General features: G+C 35.2%; 1 protein-coding gene across 8 annotated transcripts in view; it reads left to right on the forward strand.

The window, feature by feature from the left end:
• The first annotated feature begins 919 nt into the window (after positions 1–919).
• Positions 920–17812, forward strand: part of LOC132706118 (potassium/sodium hyperpolarization-activated cyclic nucleotide-gated channel 4) — a 188173-nt gene continuing 171280 nt past the window's right edge. For 7 of the 8 annotated variants that reach the window (XM_060677239.1, XM_060677243.1, XM_060677240.1 and 4 more), the window contains exons 1-2: positions 920–1064; positions 4026–4454. In XM_060677239.1, coding sequence (XP_060533222.1) covers positions 4305–4454 — 150 coding nt within the window. In that variant the 5' untranslated portion in view covers positions 920–1064; positions 4026–4304. Of the gene's footprint in view, positions 1065–4025; positions 4455–11274; positions 11341–17812 lie in introns of those variants that run through there. The other variant, XM_060677251.1, reaches the window with a different exon arrangement.

A 17812-nucleotide genomic window follows, 5' to 3' on the forward strand; every position in this document is an offset into this window, starting at 1 on the left:
GTGAAGTGTATTTTGCGATGAAACGCTTAATATCTTTAGAAATTATTAAAGAGAAAAGCAGAGGTGAGGTGTTTTAATTCTGGGTTCGGTGACTCGGGCTGAGATAGTTTTACGGCTCTATAAACAAGACAGTTGATAACCGATAATTTTTTAGGCCGGATAGTGATGTGACAATGCATTTAGGTATAGGTCTGTATGCGTAGGTTTTCTGTAAATACAATGACCTAATGTTAGGTCTGATTTTCTATTGATCAGAATGGGAGGTTATTATTAGTTTATAATTCATTGGTAAAACGTATGTTAGGGTGTATAGAAATTAAATGTTTAAAAAAAATCTATTACGGATGCTTGACCATGAAACCAAATAACAAAGACACCCATAAATATATACCCGATGACTGGTGATAATGGAGAACCCATAGCTGTTCCCGACGTTTGTATGTGGGTATTTTTTTTAAACGAAAACAATGAATCTTTCCTCCAATTGCGGATTGGTGTTGTGATCAAAGATTTTGAATGATCTATCTGAATGTTTCTTGTTAGGTTTCACATGACCTGCCGTCTTTTTCTTTGTATCTGTATCTGTATATATGTATGATAAAGTAAAAAATTACTTGCGCTACAAAAGCGATATATCTATATTATCGCAAACAATTTTAGTTTTGATTACGTCACATAGAATGGACGGTGCTTTGGAAATACCGAGTAACAAACTTGGTCCGGACATTTTTTGAAAATGTGGTCGGAATAAAAACTAGAGGGAAAACTGTTATAACGACCTTTGATGTATTTTCCGCTTTCAACGCTAGATGGCACTAACGGTAGCGTTAACCTTCTACATTCCCGTCGAAATTTCGCATTGCGAACTTCCGACGGATAGAAAATTTCGTCGGCGTCAGTAGCGGGTTTTCAGTGAACGCGAGTCGGAGTATCGGCCCGCCTAGTCCAGTGTCACGTTTCACATTTCAGGATTCTGTATATATCGGGTGTGCCAAAAAAAAATCCGTTCGCGCGTAGACATATAACGATCGTTTTTTGCGTATGTCGGGGATTGTTTATACTGCGTAAGTAATTTCACGTCAGTCTTGAGCAATGTTTAATAAAGAATTTAAAAGTGCATTTTTCAATTTAGTAATCGTCCTATTAGATCGCAATACGTTGTCCAGTATGATTACAAATTAACTTTACCGGTCGGTAAGCTAAACGCGATATTTGCGATCATATCGGGCGAGTTTCTGTTTAAAACTTCCGGGAATTTTAAGTTAACCGCCCGCATACAGAGCGCAATTAATGCAAGGAAGGTGTGAAAGGTTTCTAAATTCGATAACGGAAGCAAAGAGATTACATTGGGCATAAAGTGCTTTTTTTTTTACTTTTAGTTTTGTTTCGATAAAATTGATAAGAGCGCTTTTAATCTTTGCCACTCCATGAAGAAGTTTGCCTTGCGAGGCCACTTCGTTATCACACTTTTTCGCACTGCGATGGGACTTTCAAAATAAACTCTCTGATCCCTCTGATCTACGCTTTAGGCAATTTTGAAGAATTATGAAAGGGAAAGGCAAAAAGAAAATTTGTTAAACTGGCCATTCATTTTATTAATTCATCAGAGAATAAAGCATAATAAAAAGTAACTCAATTTTACAATTTCAATTCTAGTTTCTTCAATAAAGGCGTTCAATATTAACTAATTAATAAAACTATTGTCTTCAACTCTAGTTCCTACCATCAGGTATCATGTCTTGTGGCAAATTTGTCAGGAACTTATTATTGCAGGATTATTTCGTTGATAATAAAGGCTGCCACTCCATTCTCTGTTCGTGTTAAAAATTTACATTCATCTTTGTGGTACATGAATGAATATCCGACATTTGTTCCGACTTGACGCGAAGCTTCTTCAAGAGCTGTACTTGTTTCCAGGATAAAAAGAATCTATTTTCGTGAATCTTTAACAACTTTAGCTTCAGATCTTACTAGTATTTTTGTTGGATAACGATTTATGCTACTAAAATTTCAACTTGGACACAGAAACTTCGATAACAGGGTATAGAGCACTGGTTATCAACATCGTATATAAATATATTTATTCCCTGTTGGGGATAGAGTGGATGACGAAATGTTTCTGGTTCTTGCCGTGTACCCTATTTCATTGAATAATAAGCCAGTGCTCTTCTCGAAATTTCTTCTGTGTGAATGTGCCACTCACCCAACCGAATTTTCTCTTTATTTGATCACCTGTCTTCGATTCACCTTCTCGCTGCTAAAGTTCTTCATTGGTTAGTTGCTTTAGGCAACCAGATTCTTCGGTTTGTTGGTTATATTTTGCTCAATGAGAGGAATGCATTTCTTGCTTTATCATTTCTTTTCAAATATCTTTCATCCTTCTTCGCAATATCACTACCTGAATAGTCGTAATTCTTCGCCCTTTCAATTTGTTCTTCTGTTGTCTGTTATTACTTAGGGTTATTCTGTATTAAGATACATTGGTTTTGTTTTTCCACCCTTTATCTTCAGTTATACTTTGATCCCTTCTTTATCTAATCTTCTACTGTTTCATTCTACTACACCTTTTCAGTTCACCGTATTTTTAAAACCTCAATTTATTGTGATAGCTTGCTTTCATGCCGGACCAAGCAAGAAAACCGCTTCTTCAATTAGGTTTGCAATTTCTTTGGGTGGTCCTCTGATATTAATCAAATAATCCTTCCTGTCGATGGAGCCAAAAGCTTTTTCGTCTAGGAATAACAATTGTAGAGGTGTGAAGTGATTACACGATTCTTAGTGTTTCTTAATCCGTTGAAAATTCTGTGAACTATTATCCTATAGAATACTTTATTTACTGTAATATTTAAAGTTATTCCTCTTTAGTGACTACAGGTTTTGAAGATCTTTATATTAATACTAGTCTTCCAGTCCATAGGAAACTCTTTGTAAAACGTAGAAAAAGCATTTCTCAAAATAAATAAGAACTAAAGTTCAGATTTTCACTAAATTATATATTTTGACATGACATTTGTTTCGATAACACCGTGTCTTTATCAAATGCGATTTGATAAAGACAGGGTGTTGTCGAAATTTCGTGAAAATCTGAACTTTTGGTTCTTATTTATTTTGATAAATGGATTTTCATCAAGTAAAAGCCGTTTCAGTTCAATTTTTGGGAAAAGCCTTTCTGCTGAGCCATTTACATCTATTTTGGTGTTTCGGTTTTATATTCGACTTTGGTATTTCTTCACTTTTTCCTGTTCCCAAAACTCAAGAAACCCATGAAAGGAAGGGGGTTTGGAACGATTGAGGAGATAAAGAAAAAATCGCTGAACGAACTCAAAGCTATACCAGAAGTGCTTCGAGGATTGGAAGAAACAGCACAACTGTATTAAATCTGTGGCGGGGGGGGGGGGGATTACTTTAAAGGGGATAACATTAATTTTGATGAATAAATAAATACTTTTGGCAAAACTTAAAAGTCTCCTTCTATTTTAAACACACCTCGTACATTTAATTTTGCTAGCAACAGATAGTGATCTGATTCTATATCACCCGATCTACAGTTTCGTGGGAATACTTTCGCAACTATGAATTTTATTCGTTCGCGATAGTAACTAGGTGTTAGGAAGCGATAAAGAAAGCGCCTAAAGTGGATGTAGAACTGTTGAATTCGATTTAACGAGGTCGTTTTCATCCTAGTTAGTTCATTGTTCCAAATCTGCTCCGAAATAAACCCACCCCACTCAGTTTTCTCCGAATTACTTTAGTCCGTCGCAGCGCGAGATTAAAATTAAGCAGCTCGGATTCCGTTTTTATTGCTACCCGCGGAAAAACGAACTTCCGATTTGAAATTCGCACACGGAGTTAGCTGCGGGGTGCAATAAACACTTCGCTAGGACGCGGAGATGCGATATTTTTAAAATTCAGTCCCCGTCGATACACGGCGCAGCTTCCTCGCGTTTGGATTTGATGCAAATGTTCACAACCGAACCGAACACCACAGCCATTGTTTTGCTAAAATGGTGTTTTTGTGATTTCAGATGCCGAACCGGGTGCGCGAGTACCGAAATTAGTGCCAAACATGTGCCAATTTTACCAAACGAAAGTGTGCGTAGAGTTAATTTTTAGTTAGAAAAAAAGCTGTTATAATTTCAACAAATAATAACTGCTCGATATCTTGGTAGTATTGAACGCATTTCGAAAATTAAAACGGTTTTTGTTGAATCGCGTGCGGTCGGCCATCTTAAAGGACCGTTCTTCACGCGTGTCGATCGCGATCGAGATCGAGAGTGTGTAGCGATGTCAAAGATACGCAAAAAATGAAGCTCAGCGTATCGGCCTATCGCGCACACGCGTCCGCGCACAAGAAAATTCTGGACACTTCCTATAATCTTAACTATGGTTCTACCAGTGCGTCGCATCTGCACCCTTCCGGATCCGGCTCGTCGGTGGGCGCCTCTGGATTTCAGGTGAGTTTAGGCTGACTGAAATGATAAGTAACCAAAACTAAGCCTCATCAAATTGTACCAACCGGATAATATTTCGTTTTTTTTTAGTTATTTAGTTCGTTAATATTCCGAAATTTACCAGCAGTATCGAAATATTCCGGTTTTAAATCATTATAAGTTTTTTTTAACTAATTAAAAAACGAAAATTTCATTTTCTCTACATTTCTGTATTATAAGTTGCAGTACACAAACGCTAGAGACAACGTCTTTATAACTTGGTAACTTCGATTAATTCAATTCAATATCTGAAAATGTTATATACAAAAATTAATTCAAATTCAACACTATGTATGCAAAATTTATGAGAAATTCCGAAAAAATGATTTAAAATAACTCATAAATGTTCCAAAATAAAGTGAAATTTCAATATAATGTTTTGATTAGTTTCAGATTCTTGGCGCTACAAGGGAAATTGCTAAATTTTAAATAAATAATTAATAATTTTAATTATTAATTAATTAATTGTTATTATTTAAATCATAATAATAATTAATTAAATAATAATAATTAAAAAGGACACAACATGTTTGTTGTATACTTATTACGTTTGCGTGTCATTCCATTTCTGTGCCGACCCGAAGGACCAGGATTTATGAGTACTTGTTTGTGGAAAAGGAGTTACGAATATTAAATGTTGTCTAAAAATTTACGCCTAAAGTTAAATAAGTTCTAATGAATATAAGATCTTAGGAAAATCACATCGAAAACCAAAAATTTTTGGTTTTCCTTTATGCCAAAGCACCAAAGATAACTTTAATGTCGTTGAGTAATAGCGAGAGTCAAGAAAAACCAATGTATCCCTGACAAATGTGCAGTGGTTATATACCTTCAGACGTTCCTGTCAAGGTAAACCAATGAACGTCGGAAAACTTGTATAAAATGGCAAATTTGTTTTTCTTTAAAATTAAGTAAGTGTAATTGAACTGGGGTGACTTTTACGTGATGAAAATCCATTTAACAAAATAAATAATAACTAAAAGTTGAGATTTTTACGAAATTATATATTTTCACATGTCAATTGTTTCGACAACACCGTGTCTCTATTTTAACAATTGTCATGTGAAAATATATAATTTCATGAAAATCTGAACTTTAGTTCTTATTTATTAAGTTATTAAGAACTATACATAGGAACATGTGCCTCCGGACTAGGGAAGCATAAATATAAAAAACAAAAAAAAATGAAATTAAACATTAGAAACGTTGAAGCATCTTCTGCTTGCCAAAATCTCAACTTTTGTATAAATCTGCTTAATTTTTAATTGTTAGCTCAGTATATTTTAATATTAATTTAAATATATTAACTATTAAATATCATTTCAATTATTATTAAACTTGTAAAACTTTTTGATGAATTTTGGTAAAAAATTTAAGCTTTTTAAACTTTTACTATTGCCAAATATATTTAATAAGTATGTTTATTATTATTAACTATTACAATAACATTTACAAAAAACCAAGGTCAGGTACACCTTGAGGTTGTTTTCTTTAAACCAGGATTTAGGCTTACTGCGTTTTTCATTATATCAGCGGAAACAGGTTGTTCTGAATGTTGGAGACAATGCTTCGGGAATGAAACTGAAATAACTGCGAACTTCCATTGCCTTTGCTTGACTGAATCAAACAGCGTTACGGGCAGATAATAATAATAATAATAATAATATATATAATAATATAATATAATAATAATATATTATTACGAGTGTTAATTTGATTTTGTATATATTCATTTTTTAATTCATTATATTTATACACTATTGAATTCACTACATACGCTTGTTTAATACTCAGTGGTCTATTTGCATCTTGTTCCTGCACTAATTTTAAGAATACGCTTCTGAAGCCGTTGCCGATGCAACACTATGGAAAAGACCATAATAAATTTGTAATTACTGCTTTCTTGTTGGTATTCCATTGAGTCTATAAAAACATATACTAAGTATTTGTTATTTTTACTGTTTTAGCCACGCGAACATCCCATTTTATATTAGAGTCATAAGTTATTACTTGATATAATATCCAGAGTTGATGACATGACTGTTGAAAGTTCGGGCCATGATTTTGCATTCATTGGTATCGCAGTATCATCCGCATATGCTACTGAGGCATTCCAACATTTGTTTTAACTTGCTGACTTTTAATACCATTCATTTACCCTTGCAACCTGGCATCAATCTTTCAGATATTTTCCTATGAAAGTCAAACTTGCATCCCTTATTGCCACATTCTGCAATTTGGACGCTAGTATAACACGATCGACTGTATCAAAGACATTTGTCTAGTCTAAAAAAGTCACAACTGCTGGTAGGCTGAGAGGAAGTCAAATGGTCTTAATATGCTGTGTTTGTTAAATTAAATTATTAAATAATTTTTTCAAAAATCTTAGCAGGAGCCATTTGTCTGATCTTTTTGCAAGTACCCTTTACGTACGGGATCGTGAAGATTGAGAGTGTGTCTTCGTCAGGTCGGCGTGCTGACTCTGTTTTACAATCGGATTCAGTATCGACAGATGTTTGGTTTTACGTTTTAACTATTTCCAGTTTCGTTGCTTCATAATGGTTGGATGATTCGTAGGTACAAAAGATCGACGAACGGCTTTTCAAGGCAGAAATAGAGAGAGATAACTTCTTAATGTTCTACATTAAGACGTTCTGAAAATCGTGTAACTGCACCAGTGAGTGGGGTAAAACGGTTTTAGCCAGTTTAATTTACGAAAAGCGGTGGGATCGAAAAAAATATATTTCGGCGAAAAGGCGAATCGGAATATTTTAAACAACAAAAACATGAATTTTCTCGAGCGGAACGGCGAAGGGGTCGATAATAAGCGAAACCTTGCTTTATTCCCTTTTTCTTGCGGTGACTTGTTCGCGGAAGCCGCAGATGGGGAAAACTGAATAATTGATTTCTCTGGAGAAAATTCGAAGCACTTTACGTAAGTGCCGCTGATAAACTAACCACGACCTCCCTCCTCCCCACTCCCTTCCGACCCCTACCGCTCATAGTTTTTGTTAATGACCCGCCACACAAAGTCGTTAAATTATTACTTCGAACGTTAAAATTATGATGTTGTCGCAGCGTCTTGTCGATATGTTCGTTAGTCGTTGGGCCGTAAAAGCCGATATTATGTTTTTATCTGACGCGAAGTCTCGTCCCCCCTGTTCCGGCGCTGATTTATAACTGGGAGATATTTCCTGCTGACCTAAATTCCTGGTCCAATAGAGACAACTTCGTTGCTTTTTAAGTCGTCTATTCGTTTTTTCACATTTGCTTCTGCAAAGTGACCACGGCACTCGAACAACTAATGCTAAGTAAACAATTGCTTATGTTAATATTTAATTAATGCAGTACGACAGTTAGAAACTAGGAAAAGTAAAGGATTTTTTAAAAAAATTAATGAAAAATATCATTGTTCCCTACAGTCTACTATATGTATTCAATCTCAGTTCAATGTACTATTTCATTCGCACCAGAAGGCTGTCGACAGAGTAAATTGCGACAAATTGATATGGATTCTGGAGAGAGTTGATCGGTCTGGATGACGAAGACCGCAGAATAACTAAAAATATATATTGTTAGCAGCTTTCAGGATCAGAGAACAACTATCGGACGAAATAAAAATAGAGAGGGTTGTAAGACTGTGTATACTTTTTAAGATTAATTCCGAATACATTATGAAGTTTTCCTAGATGACGACAAGTGAGGTCACTCATTCAATTATCGATCATTTAAATCAGACAGAGTACAGAAAAAGTCAAGTGAGTCACTTTTTACCATTAACAAATACGTGGGTCACATCATGCCCAATGAACTTTGATACAGCCTTCTACAGTTTATGTTGGAGGGCAAGGTGCTGGGAAGGAGGGATTCGAGACGGAGAGCTCATGGTTACACAACCTGAGGAAATGATTTTACCAGAGGATACTTCGAAGCAGCAGATGACCATGCTAGTGCCAATATTGGAAACGCATAGGCACTTTAAGAACACTTCACTTAGTGGTAGAAAAACCAATTTTACGTATAAGTATATGAAGTGTTCGGGGCATTGTTTTGTCCTTTTTTTTCTTGCTGGAGCCTTTTACATAAAAACCAAACAAAGCCATAAGTCCAGTAAAAATTGATAAACGGTTTTGGGTTCTAAAATAATAGCAGGTAAAGTAGAACTGTCATGAAAATAATGTTGGTTTTCATTTAAAACTATAGGTAGATAATATACTTTTTCCTTTTGTTTCTTTCTCTGTTATCTCTAATTCTACATTTTCTCTTTCTCCTTGTCGCTCTCATTTTATTTGTAATGGTTTTTTTTCCGATGTATAGAACTTTAAGTTGGCATTAATGTTCAAGATGGCGACCGATTTAACAGCTGTCAAGTGATTTATTCTCAGTTTGGTTTGGCAATTCATCATAAATAGACTCACGCCTGAACATCGCTTGCAAATAGTGCAATTTTATTTCGAAAATAATGGTGCTGAATGGGCTGAATACGTATCGCGCACTACGTCCATTTTATTGTCGAAAAAATCGTCCATCAGAGCAGTTAATTCGATTAACCATGGAACGTTTTCGCACCACGTTTACTCTTATTGATTTATTGATAACTCGCATCCCCAGAGACGCCGTACGATGCGTACAGAAGAAGCTATTGCTGCTGTAGATCGTAGCATTGAGGAGTCCATCCGCCATCGAGCACAGGAATTGGATCTGTGTCCAACTTTATGGAAGATTTTGCGGAAGGATCTTGGTTTACGTGCTTGCAAAATCGAACTCCTGCAAGAATTGAAGCCAAACGATCGTCAAGTTAGGCGTGGATTCGTCGAATGGGCCCAAAACGAGATTGCCGTTGTTCCCGATTTTCATAAGCGAATTTTGTTTAGCGATGAAGCGCACTTCTGGTTGAATGGCTACGTCAACAAATAAAACTGCCGCATTTGGAGCGAAGCTAATCCTCAAGTGTATGTCGAAACACCGTTACATCCAGAAAAACTGACTGTTTGGTGCGTTTTATGGGCTGGTGGAATCATTGGTCCGTACTTCTTCAAAAATGATGATGGCCAGAACGTTACAGTCAATGGTGATCGGTATAGAGCTATGATTACTACCTCTTTTATTCCTGAATTCCATAACCATGATGTCCAGGAGATGTGGTTTCAATAAGACGGCGCAACATGTTACACAGCTCGTGCCCCAATCGATTTATTGAAAGACACGTTTGGTGACCGCCTAATTTCACGTTTTGGACCTGTGAATTGGCCTCCAAGATCTTGTGATTTAACACCGCTAGACTACTTTCTGTGGGGTTATGTAAAGTCATTGGTCTATTCGGATAAGCCACAAACGGTTGACCATTTGGAAGACAACATTCGCCGTGTTATTGCCGATATACGGCCACAAATGTTGGAAAAAGTCATCGAAAATTGGACGTCCAGATTGGACTACATCCGCGCCAGCCGTGGCGGTCATATGCCAGAAATCATATTTAGAATGTAATGCCACAAGATTATCTTTCGGATAAATAAAATTCATGTCAATCGAATAATCCATCGTTGTTTTATTGCAACTTAAAATTTTATACATCGAAAAAAAACGCCCCTTACTTGTAGATGTTATTTTTTCTTGTCCCCTTTCTGTTGTTTCTTTTTCGCCATTTTTATCAGGATCCGACAAATACCTAGGTTGAACTAAGTCCCATTTAAACATTACTCTTGACAAGTGATTTTTTTTCTTTTTTAAGTAGAAGCAAACTTCTTCAATCACCCGTTTATTAATCAAATGGGTACCTTTTTCTCCCTATTTTAAAATACTCAATTATGCACTGATTTTAGTTTTTTTAGTATATATTATATAGTATCTATTATGTATTATATTTTAGTATTTTGAAGTTTGCTAGTTCTGATGGTCTCGTCAAAATGTATCCCAAAAATAATGCTTGTTGAAAAGGTTTGGTATGCCATACGTTGATAAATTTTAAATATTTCGTTTTGCGTGGTATGGGAAAGTTTATTTTATGTTTTTATCGATCTGATCTAATCAGTTATAGTTCTGTGATTGGTAATATTGAGGACCCATGGAACACACTTTGGTATTTGTTCGATGTGAATGCAATCCCAATCGGCACGAAGATAGTATGTCTGGCTATATAGAAGCACTCGTTAGCTCGAATTTTAAATAGCTCCCATAGTTTTGATTGGTTATTGGTTTTCCTCAATAATCTGCTAGGTGATTCGATTATTTAGTTTTTTAAATCAGAGTCGTTCATTATTTTATCTCTGAAAGGTTTAACCCTATGTCGCCTCGCTCGCCACCGGCCCCTGTCCCGTTTGTTTCTTCTTTGAAATATACCATTAACCGTCTTATTAATCATCTTCCTAGCTACTTGAAGGAAATTAAGTGCAAACACTTGTAAAATAAGTAAAGTGTTTTATTTTATTACATTTAGTGTTGGAAATCAGTAGATAAATTAATAATTAATTAGAAGTAGAACAGTGCACTACTCTCATTGGTCAATTGGGTTTCGTAAATATTATTTTGTCAGTTGTAATTGTGATTTTAACAAGCCACCATATGGCTGGCAAACTTAAATCTGTTCGTTTCTATCCAAACTTCTTCCGTCTATAATCTAACATAAAAGCGTATTAGGACTAGTTCATTAAGAGAACCTTGGAATTCCAATCACGGCCAATGGTATTGACCTGTCCCCCACCTTTGTCCGATCGCCGCGCGGTTTCAATTCTCCGAGTGGGGGATAATTTGCTCGGGATGGCTACTTGCTTCTTAAAATTGCAATTTCGAAATATCGATCAGCGGCCTCCGGACTGATCGCCCTCGACTGTAAGTGCGGGAAATATTAAAGGTAAGCGAAATTAAAAGTCGTTTTATTTGTACAGCTAAGCGCCTTTCGGCGCTACCTTCATTTTCGTATAATCTACCAACCATTCGACCCGTCACGCAGTCGTTTAACACACGCCGATTGCCGGGCGTAATGTTAAAGGAAATGTCGGGCAGTGTAATTTCTATTGTTTAAAAAAAATCGTTAAACAAACGATATAGTACGCAGTTTAGCCGTTTAATTAATGTTATTGGTGGAAGTTGTAAATCTGATTGTTTAAGGTACACCTGATACACCTGATACTTTTCAATAAAACGGATTTATTTTGTGCGGCTATTAGTCAAAAGTATACATGGCTTTAAATTTTGACATCAACCACAGCCATATCAACAATTATTTTGGTTTTTAATACAATTTTAAAGTTAAATTCTATTAGAGAACAACTCAATGACATCAAGATTCAGAGAGCCAGATATCCAAGCGTGACGTCACCCATCCCATAGTTTAGCCTTTTGATGTTGTTTTTGGCTTTTATTGCTACTAATTTCGCTCGAAGCTGTGAATTTCTATTACTATACAATATAATTAATACCAAATATAGTGTTGATGGGAAGTAACTATCCTCTTCTCTCATCACAGTGATCACTTTAATCGATTTTGTTTAATAAATTCCAATGCTTGCATTGTTCCAGAAATCTTATTGTGGTTGTTTATGCTACTCTATAATGAGCAGTACCCAATAATGTATGTCTCTCATGATGTTTTTTTAGCGTTATAATATTATTAATAAAATAGCGACATCCACATCAACAAAAATATTTTCCAATAATTCTCTACTAACAGTGAGTGAACAAGTTATTGTTTTAAATCTGCATATGGTTTCATAAAATATGATTACCAAAATTTTGCTGTACAACAAACTGTCGACCGATGTTTCCTGATGTCTGGAGTTGGAAAATCCATCGTTTCAAAATTATTGAGTGTCAGAAAGATAGCAGATGAATTGAACTCTCCCAAGAAAAGACACCAAATTTGAACATAAGTTTACTCTTTTTATTTAAAAATATAATATATAAATATCCATCCTAAATAAGAATTTATTGCTTGCCCAGGATGACAGTTATTCCGTTGATAACTATAAAACTTTTATGAACCAGAAAAGCATAACCGTAAAGCACTTTTACTGGAAAACGATGAAATTGCTATTCACGAAAATACTTGAGAAGCATAAAGCAGTACCGAAGAGAGCGGACATTTTTTTTGATATCTCGATGAAACGTTGACTAATGAAGTTCGGTCGACGGGTATTAAGGTCCATATTGGAAGCAAAGAGGGATTTTTAACCTTTAACCGTTCATTCGGATGTTTTTGAATTTGAAGATAATCTTCTAAATAAGGAACTATGACGATTTAGGAAATTTCATTTTATGAAATAAGATGTGGAGGATATAGTAGAAAAACAGAGTTTAGCAATGCGCACACTGTCACATCATTTCGATGAAAATAGTATTCTTCCTGAAAGTCAGTCGGTCTTCAGGAAGAGGCACAGTTGTGCAATTGCTCTTCTCAACGTCATTGATGACGAAACCAAATGGACCATCTTGGTCATGGTGGATTACTCTAGGGCATTTGATACCTTGAATTATCATACTTTCGTAACTATTCTAAAATACATAGGGCTTGATGACAGTGCTATCGAATATTTTGGGAATTACCTACAAGGTCGCACACAAAAAGTAGTTCAAAATTGACAACAATCAGACTGCAGCGCTATAATATTTGGGGTGCCTCAAGGCTTCATTTGGGGAGTCATTTTATACTGTATATATACGTCCGTATTTCCTAGTTTGATACAGCCGTACAAAATATTACATTAGAGTACATAGAGTACAACTCTATCTAAATCCAAAAAAATATATAGCAGTTTTGCAGGCTCATGGATGTTGATCGATTGCCTCTCTTTAATGGTCACGGTACCACAATGAATTGAAAAATCCATTGGCGACATAAATATGTTTCTAAAAATGTTTTAAACAAATCATTGAAAACGTTCCAGTGCGATTCGATAGTTTTATCCTCTTTCAACCACTGTGTCATGTCTCATAACGGCTGCCTCACAAAAAATCCATCCTGTTTACGAGGGTCCTCTGGGACGCTTTTGGCATGCCATTTTCAGTGTCGATGAATCTATAATAATAGGCAAAATACATAAATTGACCCAAAACCGGCTGCCAATTCCTGGACTCGAAAGAAAAGAAAGAATGAAGCGGCTTAACTATTCGTTGGACAACTCTGTAGTCCATATGCCCACTAATAAGACTTTTATTACTCCAGACCTTAATTATGTAGACTATACCAATGTCGATTGCCTTTCTTAAATCTATAAAAACGACAATGCTTATTTTCCAATTGCTTGAGAGTTCGTTGGGTCACTTTTAGTCCTTTTCCACACCTAAGGACGTTTTATTATTCTACGCCTTTATTAAATAGACTTTAGCCACGTCGAATACTTTTCTTAAATCTACGAAAATGATAATGACTATTTTTCTATGATTTTTTAATTGTTGTTAAGGTTCTTCGAATAAAATTTAAACTAAAATTTAACATTCTTTAAAAGCGGCAAACCAAACGAGTCAATATCGTGGATGGTTCGCGTTTATTTGTGATCCGCCTATTTTTGTCGCATTAAAAATTACGAATAAATTACGGATTTTTTTTTGCGCCGCCATGGGTTTCGTTTGTTTAGGACGTGGACCCGCAATGTGGGGTTTGCTTAATGAGCCAGCTGACGCTCGGCGGCAGATAGGGGTGCAGGTTTCCCCGGATAAGTTATAATCCGGTTTTGTCTTAAATTTTCCGGGGATTGGGCTTATGTTTATCTAATTCATAATTAAAAAAGATGCTATACGTTAAAGTTTTTATCCATGATAATTAATATACACAAAAGCAAGGAGACAAGTCGTTCATAAAATGTCTAAAAGTAGGAGCCCAATATAATCAAAAGTCTATAAAAAGTCTAGACTAGAGGAATATTGTAAATGTACCCTGTTTATACCTCTACCTTATGGCACATATTATTCTACGCTAATAACACCGTTATTTTGATGATTAAATGCTGTTTGCTTATTTGCATATTTTTGTGGGCTCTTTTTCCAAAAAACGCCATATTTTTGCTCTGTCACATCATTTTTTTATAGCGCTCTATATCTTAAAAAAGTTATTTTATTAATATACCTTATGACATGAATATCGGTTATATATTTTAGGCATGATTTTTAAATGAATTGATTTCCAAGTAACTAAATGTAATTTGGCAACACTGGATAATATTATATTTCTCTGCAAAGCAACAGAGTTGGTAATTATATCCTCGTAAAGCAAAGGCAAACTGTAACTTCTTTTGTGAAAAATGTATACCACACTTATTTTAGTGTAAAAATTGGCGACCAAAGGTAGGAAGAAATATTTTAGCTTTGGCGGCGAGAGCCTAGGAATAGTGATGATTGTTATTTTTGTTTGTGTAATGTTCAAGGATTCAACAGAAAAAATAAGAAACAAACTGTGCCTCCCAATCTTGACTCTGCTATTCGATCAGTTCCTCATGAGCCAGATGTACCGATACCCACCGCCCCAAAAAAACTAGAAAATGTCATATCATCAGGATCAGAGGAATGTAATTCCGCCACAGATGACTCAGATTTCACACCAGAGCCCAAAGTGTTTAACTAGAGCGAATTAAATGATTTAATTAGAGATTTGCACCTTCCAAAGTATGCAACCGAATTGTTAGCATCCAGACTTCGTGACAAGCACTTGGCGTCACATCAAACATTTACCTGGATTGCAAAAAAAAGTTATGTCAGAATTTTACCCACGAAGGACCGCTAGTGAATTGCAACAATATTCCTGACTTAATGAATGGCGCCTGTTTATTGATTCAAGTAACCGTAGTTTAAACGACTGGCCTCAGTTCTCGTTGCACAGTCGGTACATTTAAAAGAAACGTATTAAAATTTAGGACTTCATTTGAAGACAATTAACTACCAAGAACATCGGTGGATGCTTTGTGGTGACCTTAACGTGCTGTGCATGCTCCTGGGGCAACAGTGGGTTATACAAAATTTCCATGCTGTATTTGTGAGTGATATATCGGGCAATAGATAGCACTGGACTCAAATTGAATGGCCCTCTAAAACAAGCCTTACACTTGGTAGGAAAAATGTATTAAGAGATAGTTTAGCTGACCCTAAAAAAGTTTTACTGTCTCCTCTTCATATCAAACTAGACAAAAATGGACCGTGTTTCAAATATTTGCGCCAGAAATTTCCATCCATATTTGATGCCACGATAAAAGAAGCTATGCATTATGAAAAGCTATATGCAGCTATATGCATTTTCAAAGCACAATGATCGATGTTGAGGAAAATACCTGGGTTTCATCTAAAGAAGCAATCGATAAGTTTCGTGGGAACTCTAAGGAAGAAAACTGCGAAAGTATTGTTCAAAATATGTTACAACACTTTCATCGTCTAGGATGTAACATGAGTTTGAAAGTGCATTTATTGTTTTCACACTTGGAATATTTTCATGAAAATCTTGGAGCAATTAGCGAACAATAGGGAGAGAGATTTCACCAGGACATTGAGGAAATGGAACGGCGATACCAAGGCAGATGACGAAGACGAAGATGAATATTTCACTCAAAAAACTCTGAGTCATTTTTTTTCACTTTTTTAATTAGGATTCCACGTTTTTACTGAATAAAAAAATAAATTATTTTAGACATATCGTTTTTTTTTCCTTAATATTTGCAAAAAAACTTTATGAGTGATACAAATAAATGGATAGAATTTTTGAAATCAGCCTACCAAAATGATATATTTTTCAAAATAATCAAAAAAGTTTAATTTTGTATACCTGTGTAATATCAGAGCGGCGGAAGATTACTCCGAGCTTCACTCTATCCTTAGGACACCTGGTCCAGATTCATTCGCCATGTGAGAACGCAACGTACTGACTCGCAAATCTATTTTCATTTAATTTTTTATAATTTTCTAACGAGAACAAGTTTGTTGAAATCCGAATTCGGTAATAATTTTGTTTTCTCTTGACGACGAATAGCTTCCTAGATACGGTATTTTGCAAATTTTTCAAAAAAACTTCAAACAACGTCCCGTTGGCTTCTTCAACTGAAACAGTTTCATTTTAGCTCTGAAGAACCCAACCGGGCAATTAACGAAACGTCGGCAAGCAGGAGGAATCTCGATTTGTGAATAGTAGCATTTTTATTGGCAGCCTGGTATAATTTGTGTTAATTTAATTATACCAAACAACTTTTATATTGAGTTTCCTCATAAAGATAATAATGAAATCCATGACACAAAAGTACATGCATAGACACATTAAAGTTTAAAAATGTAAAACACAAACTTAACGTTAGAATTACTTTCGCTGTGAATAGATTCTATACGATTTTTCTTAGTAACACTACATCAGCAAAATTATTTATATTATTTTTTGTATATGTATGTGTGTATTTTAATTTTTCGATTTTGAATAGACCGTTTGAAAATTCTTATAATTTAAAAACCGATTTATTTGACTTTTGGTTAGGAAATTATTGTTTTTTTTATACATTAAATCCTTTGACAGTTCGGTAAATCTTTTCTATTCAATCATTAAAATCATTGTAAAAAAATACATCGCAAAAGTTGTAACAATGAATACTTTCCGACATCTTACAGATCTACAGAGAAAATGAATGCAAGGAAAAAATTAATATTAAAAAAAAATGGATTCGATACACAAATCAAAATGACTTTGATTTATTTTAAATTTTAAGAGCTCGTTCTAAAAAACTGATAGCGTTAGGCATGCCCCATAATCCTAATAGATTTTGGTCTACGCAACTGTTTAAAAACAATCTGTTAGTAAATTACCAAAACGTCGCTGAAAATGGAACTGATGCAAGTAATTTATTTAGTTCATATTTTGCAAACGTCGTCGAACCAGAAAGGCACCTTTTTTCTCAATCAAGTTGCCACTCAACAAATCATTTTGAACTTCAAAGTATTTCTATAAGCTCGGAGGAAATGTCTCTTGAAATTGTAAATCTTAAAAAGGGAGCCGTTCCTGATAGGATGCCGAAATTTTTTGCTAAAAAAGGCTATGTATATTTCAGAGCTACTTAGGCTTCTTTATAACCATTCCCTCTAAGTTGAAGTATTTCCACTAAAAGGAAAGTTCGTTATGCTTGTGGCCATATTTAACAAAAACTACCCCCAAGCAAGGATTTTCGAGAAATTAGTTTATGTTCGTTTATGCATCATTCTTAATTGTATCCACGTTAATGCTATTTACACCGACTTTAGAAGTGCTTTCTACAAAATAAATATTTTGCTTACACTCCGAGGTCGGTGTTGATTCAAATGGGTTGATTCATACCTAAACGGAAGGTAACTGAATGTTTCATTTCAGGCTCAATTATATCCGCTCA

This window comes from Cylas formicarius, unplaced genomic scaffold (assembly GCF_029955315.1).
Source record: "Cylas formicarius isolate icCylForm1 unplaced genomic scaffold, icCylForm1.1 PGA_scaffold_8__14_contigs__length_24414737, whole genome shotgun sequence".
Classification (NCBI taxonomy): domain Eukaryota; kingdom Metazoa; phylum Arthropoda; class Insecta; order Coleoptera; family Brentidae; genus Cylas; species Cylas formicarius.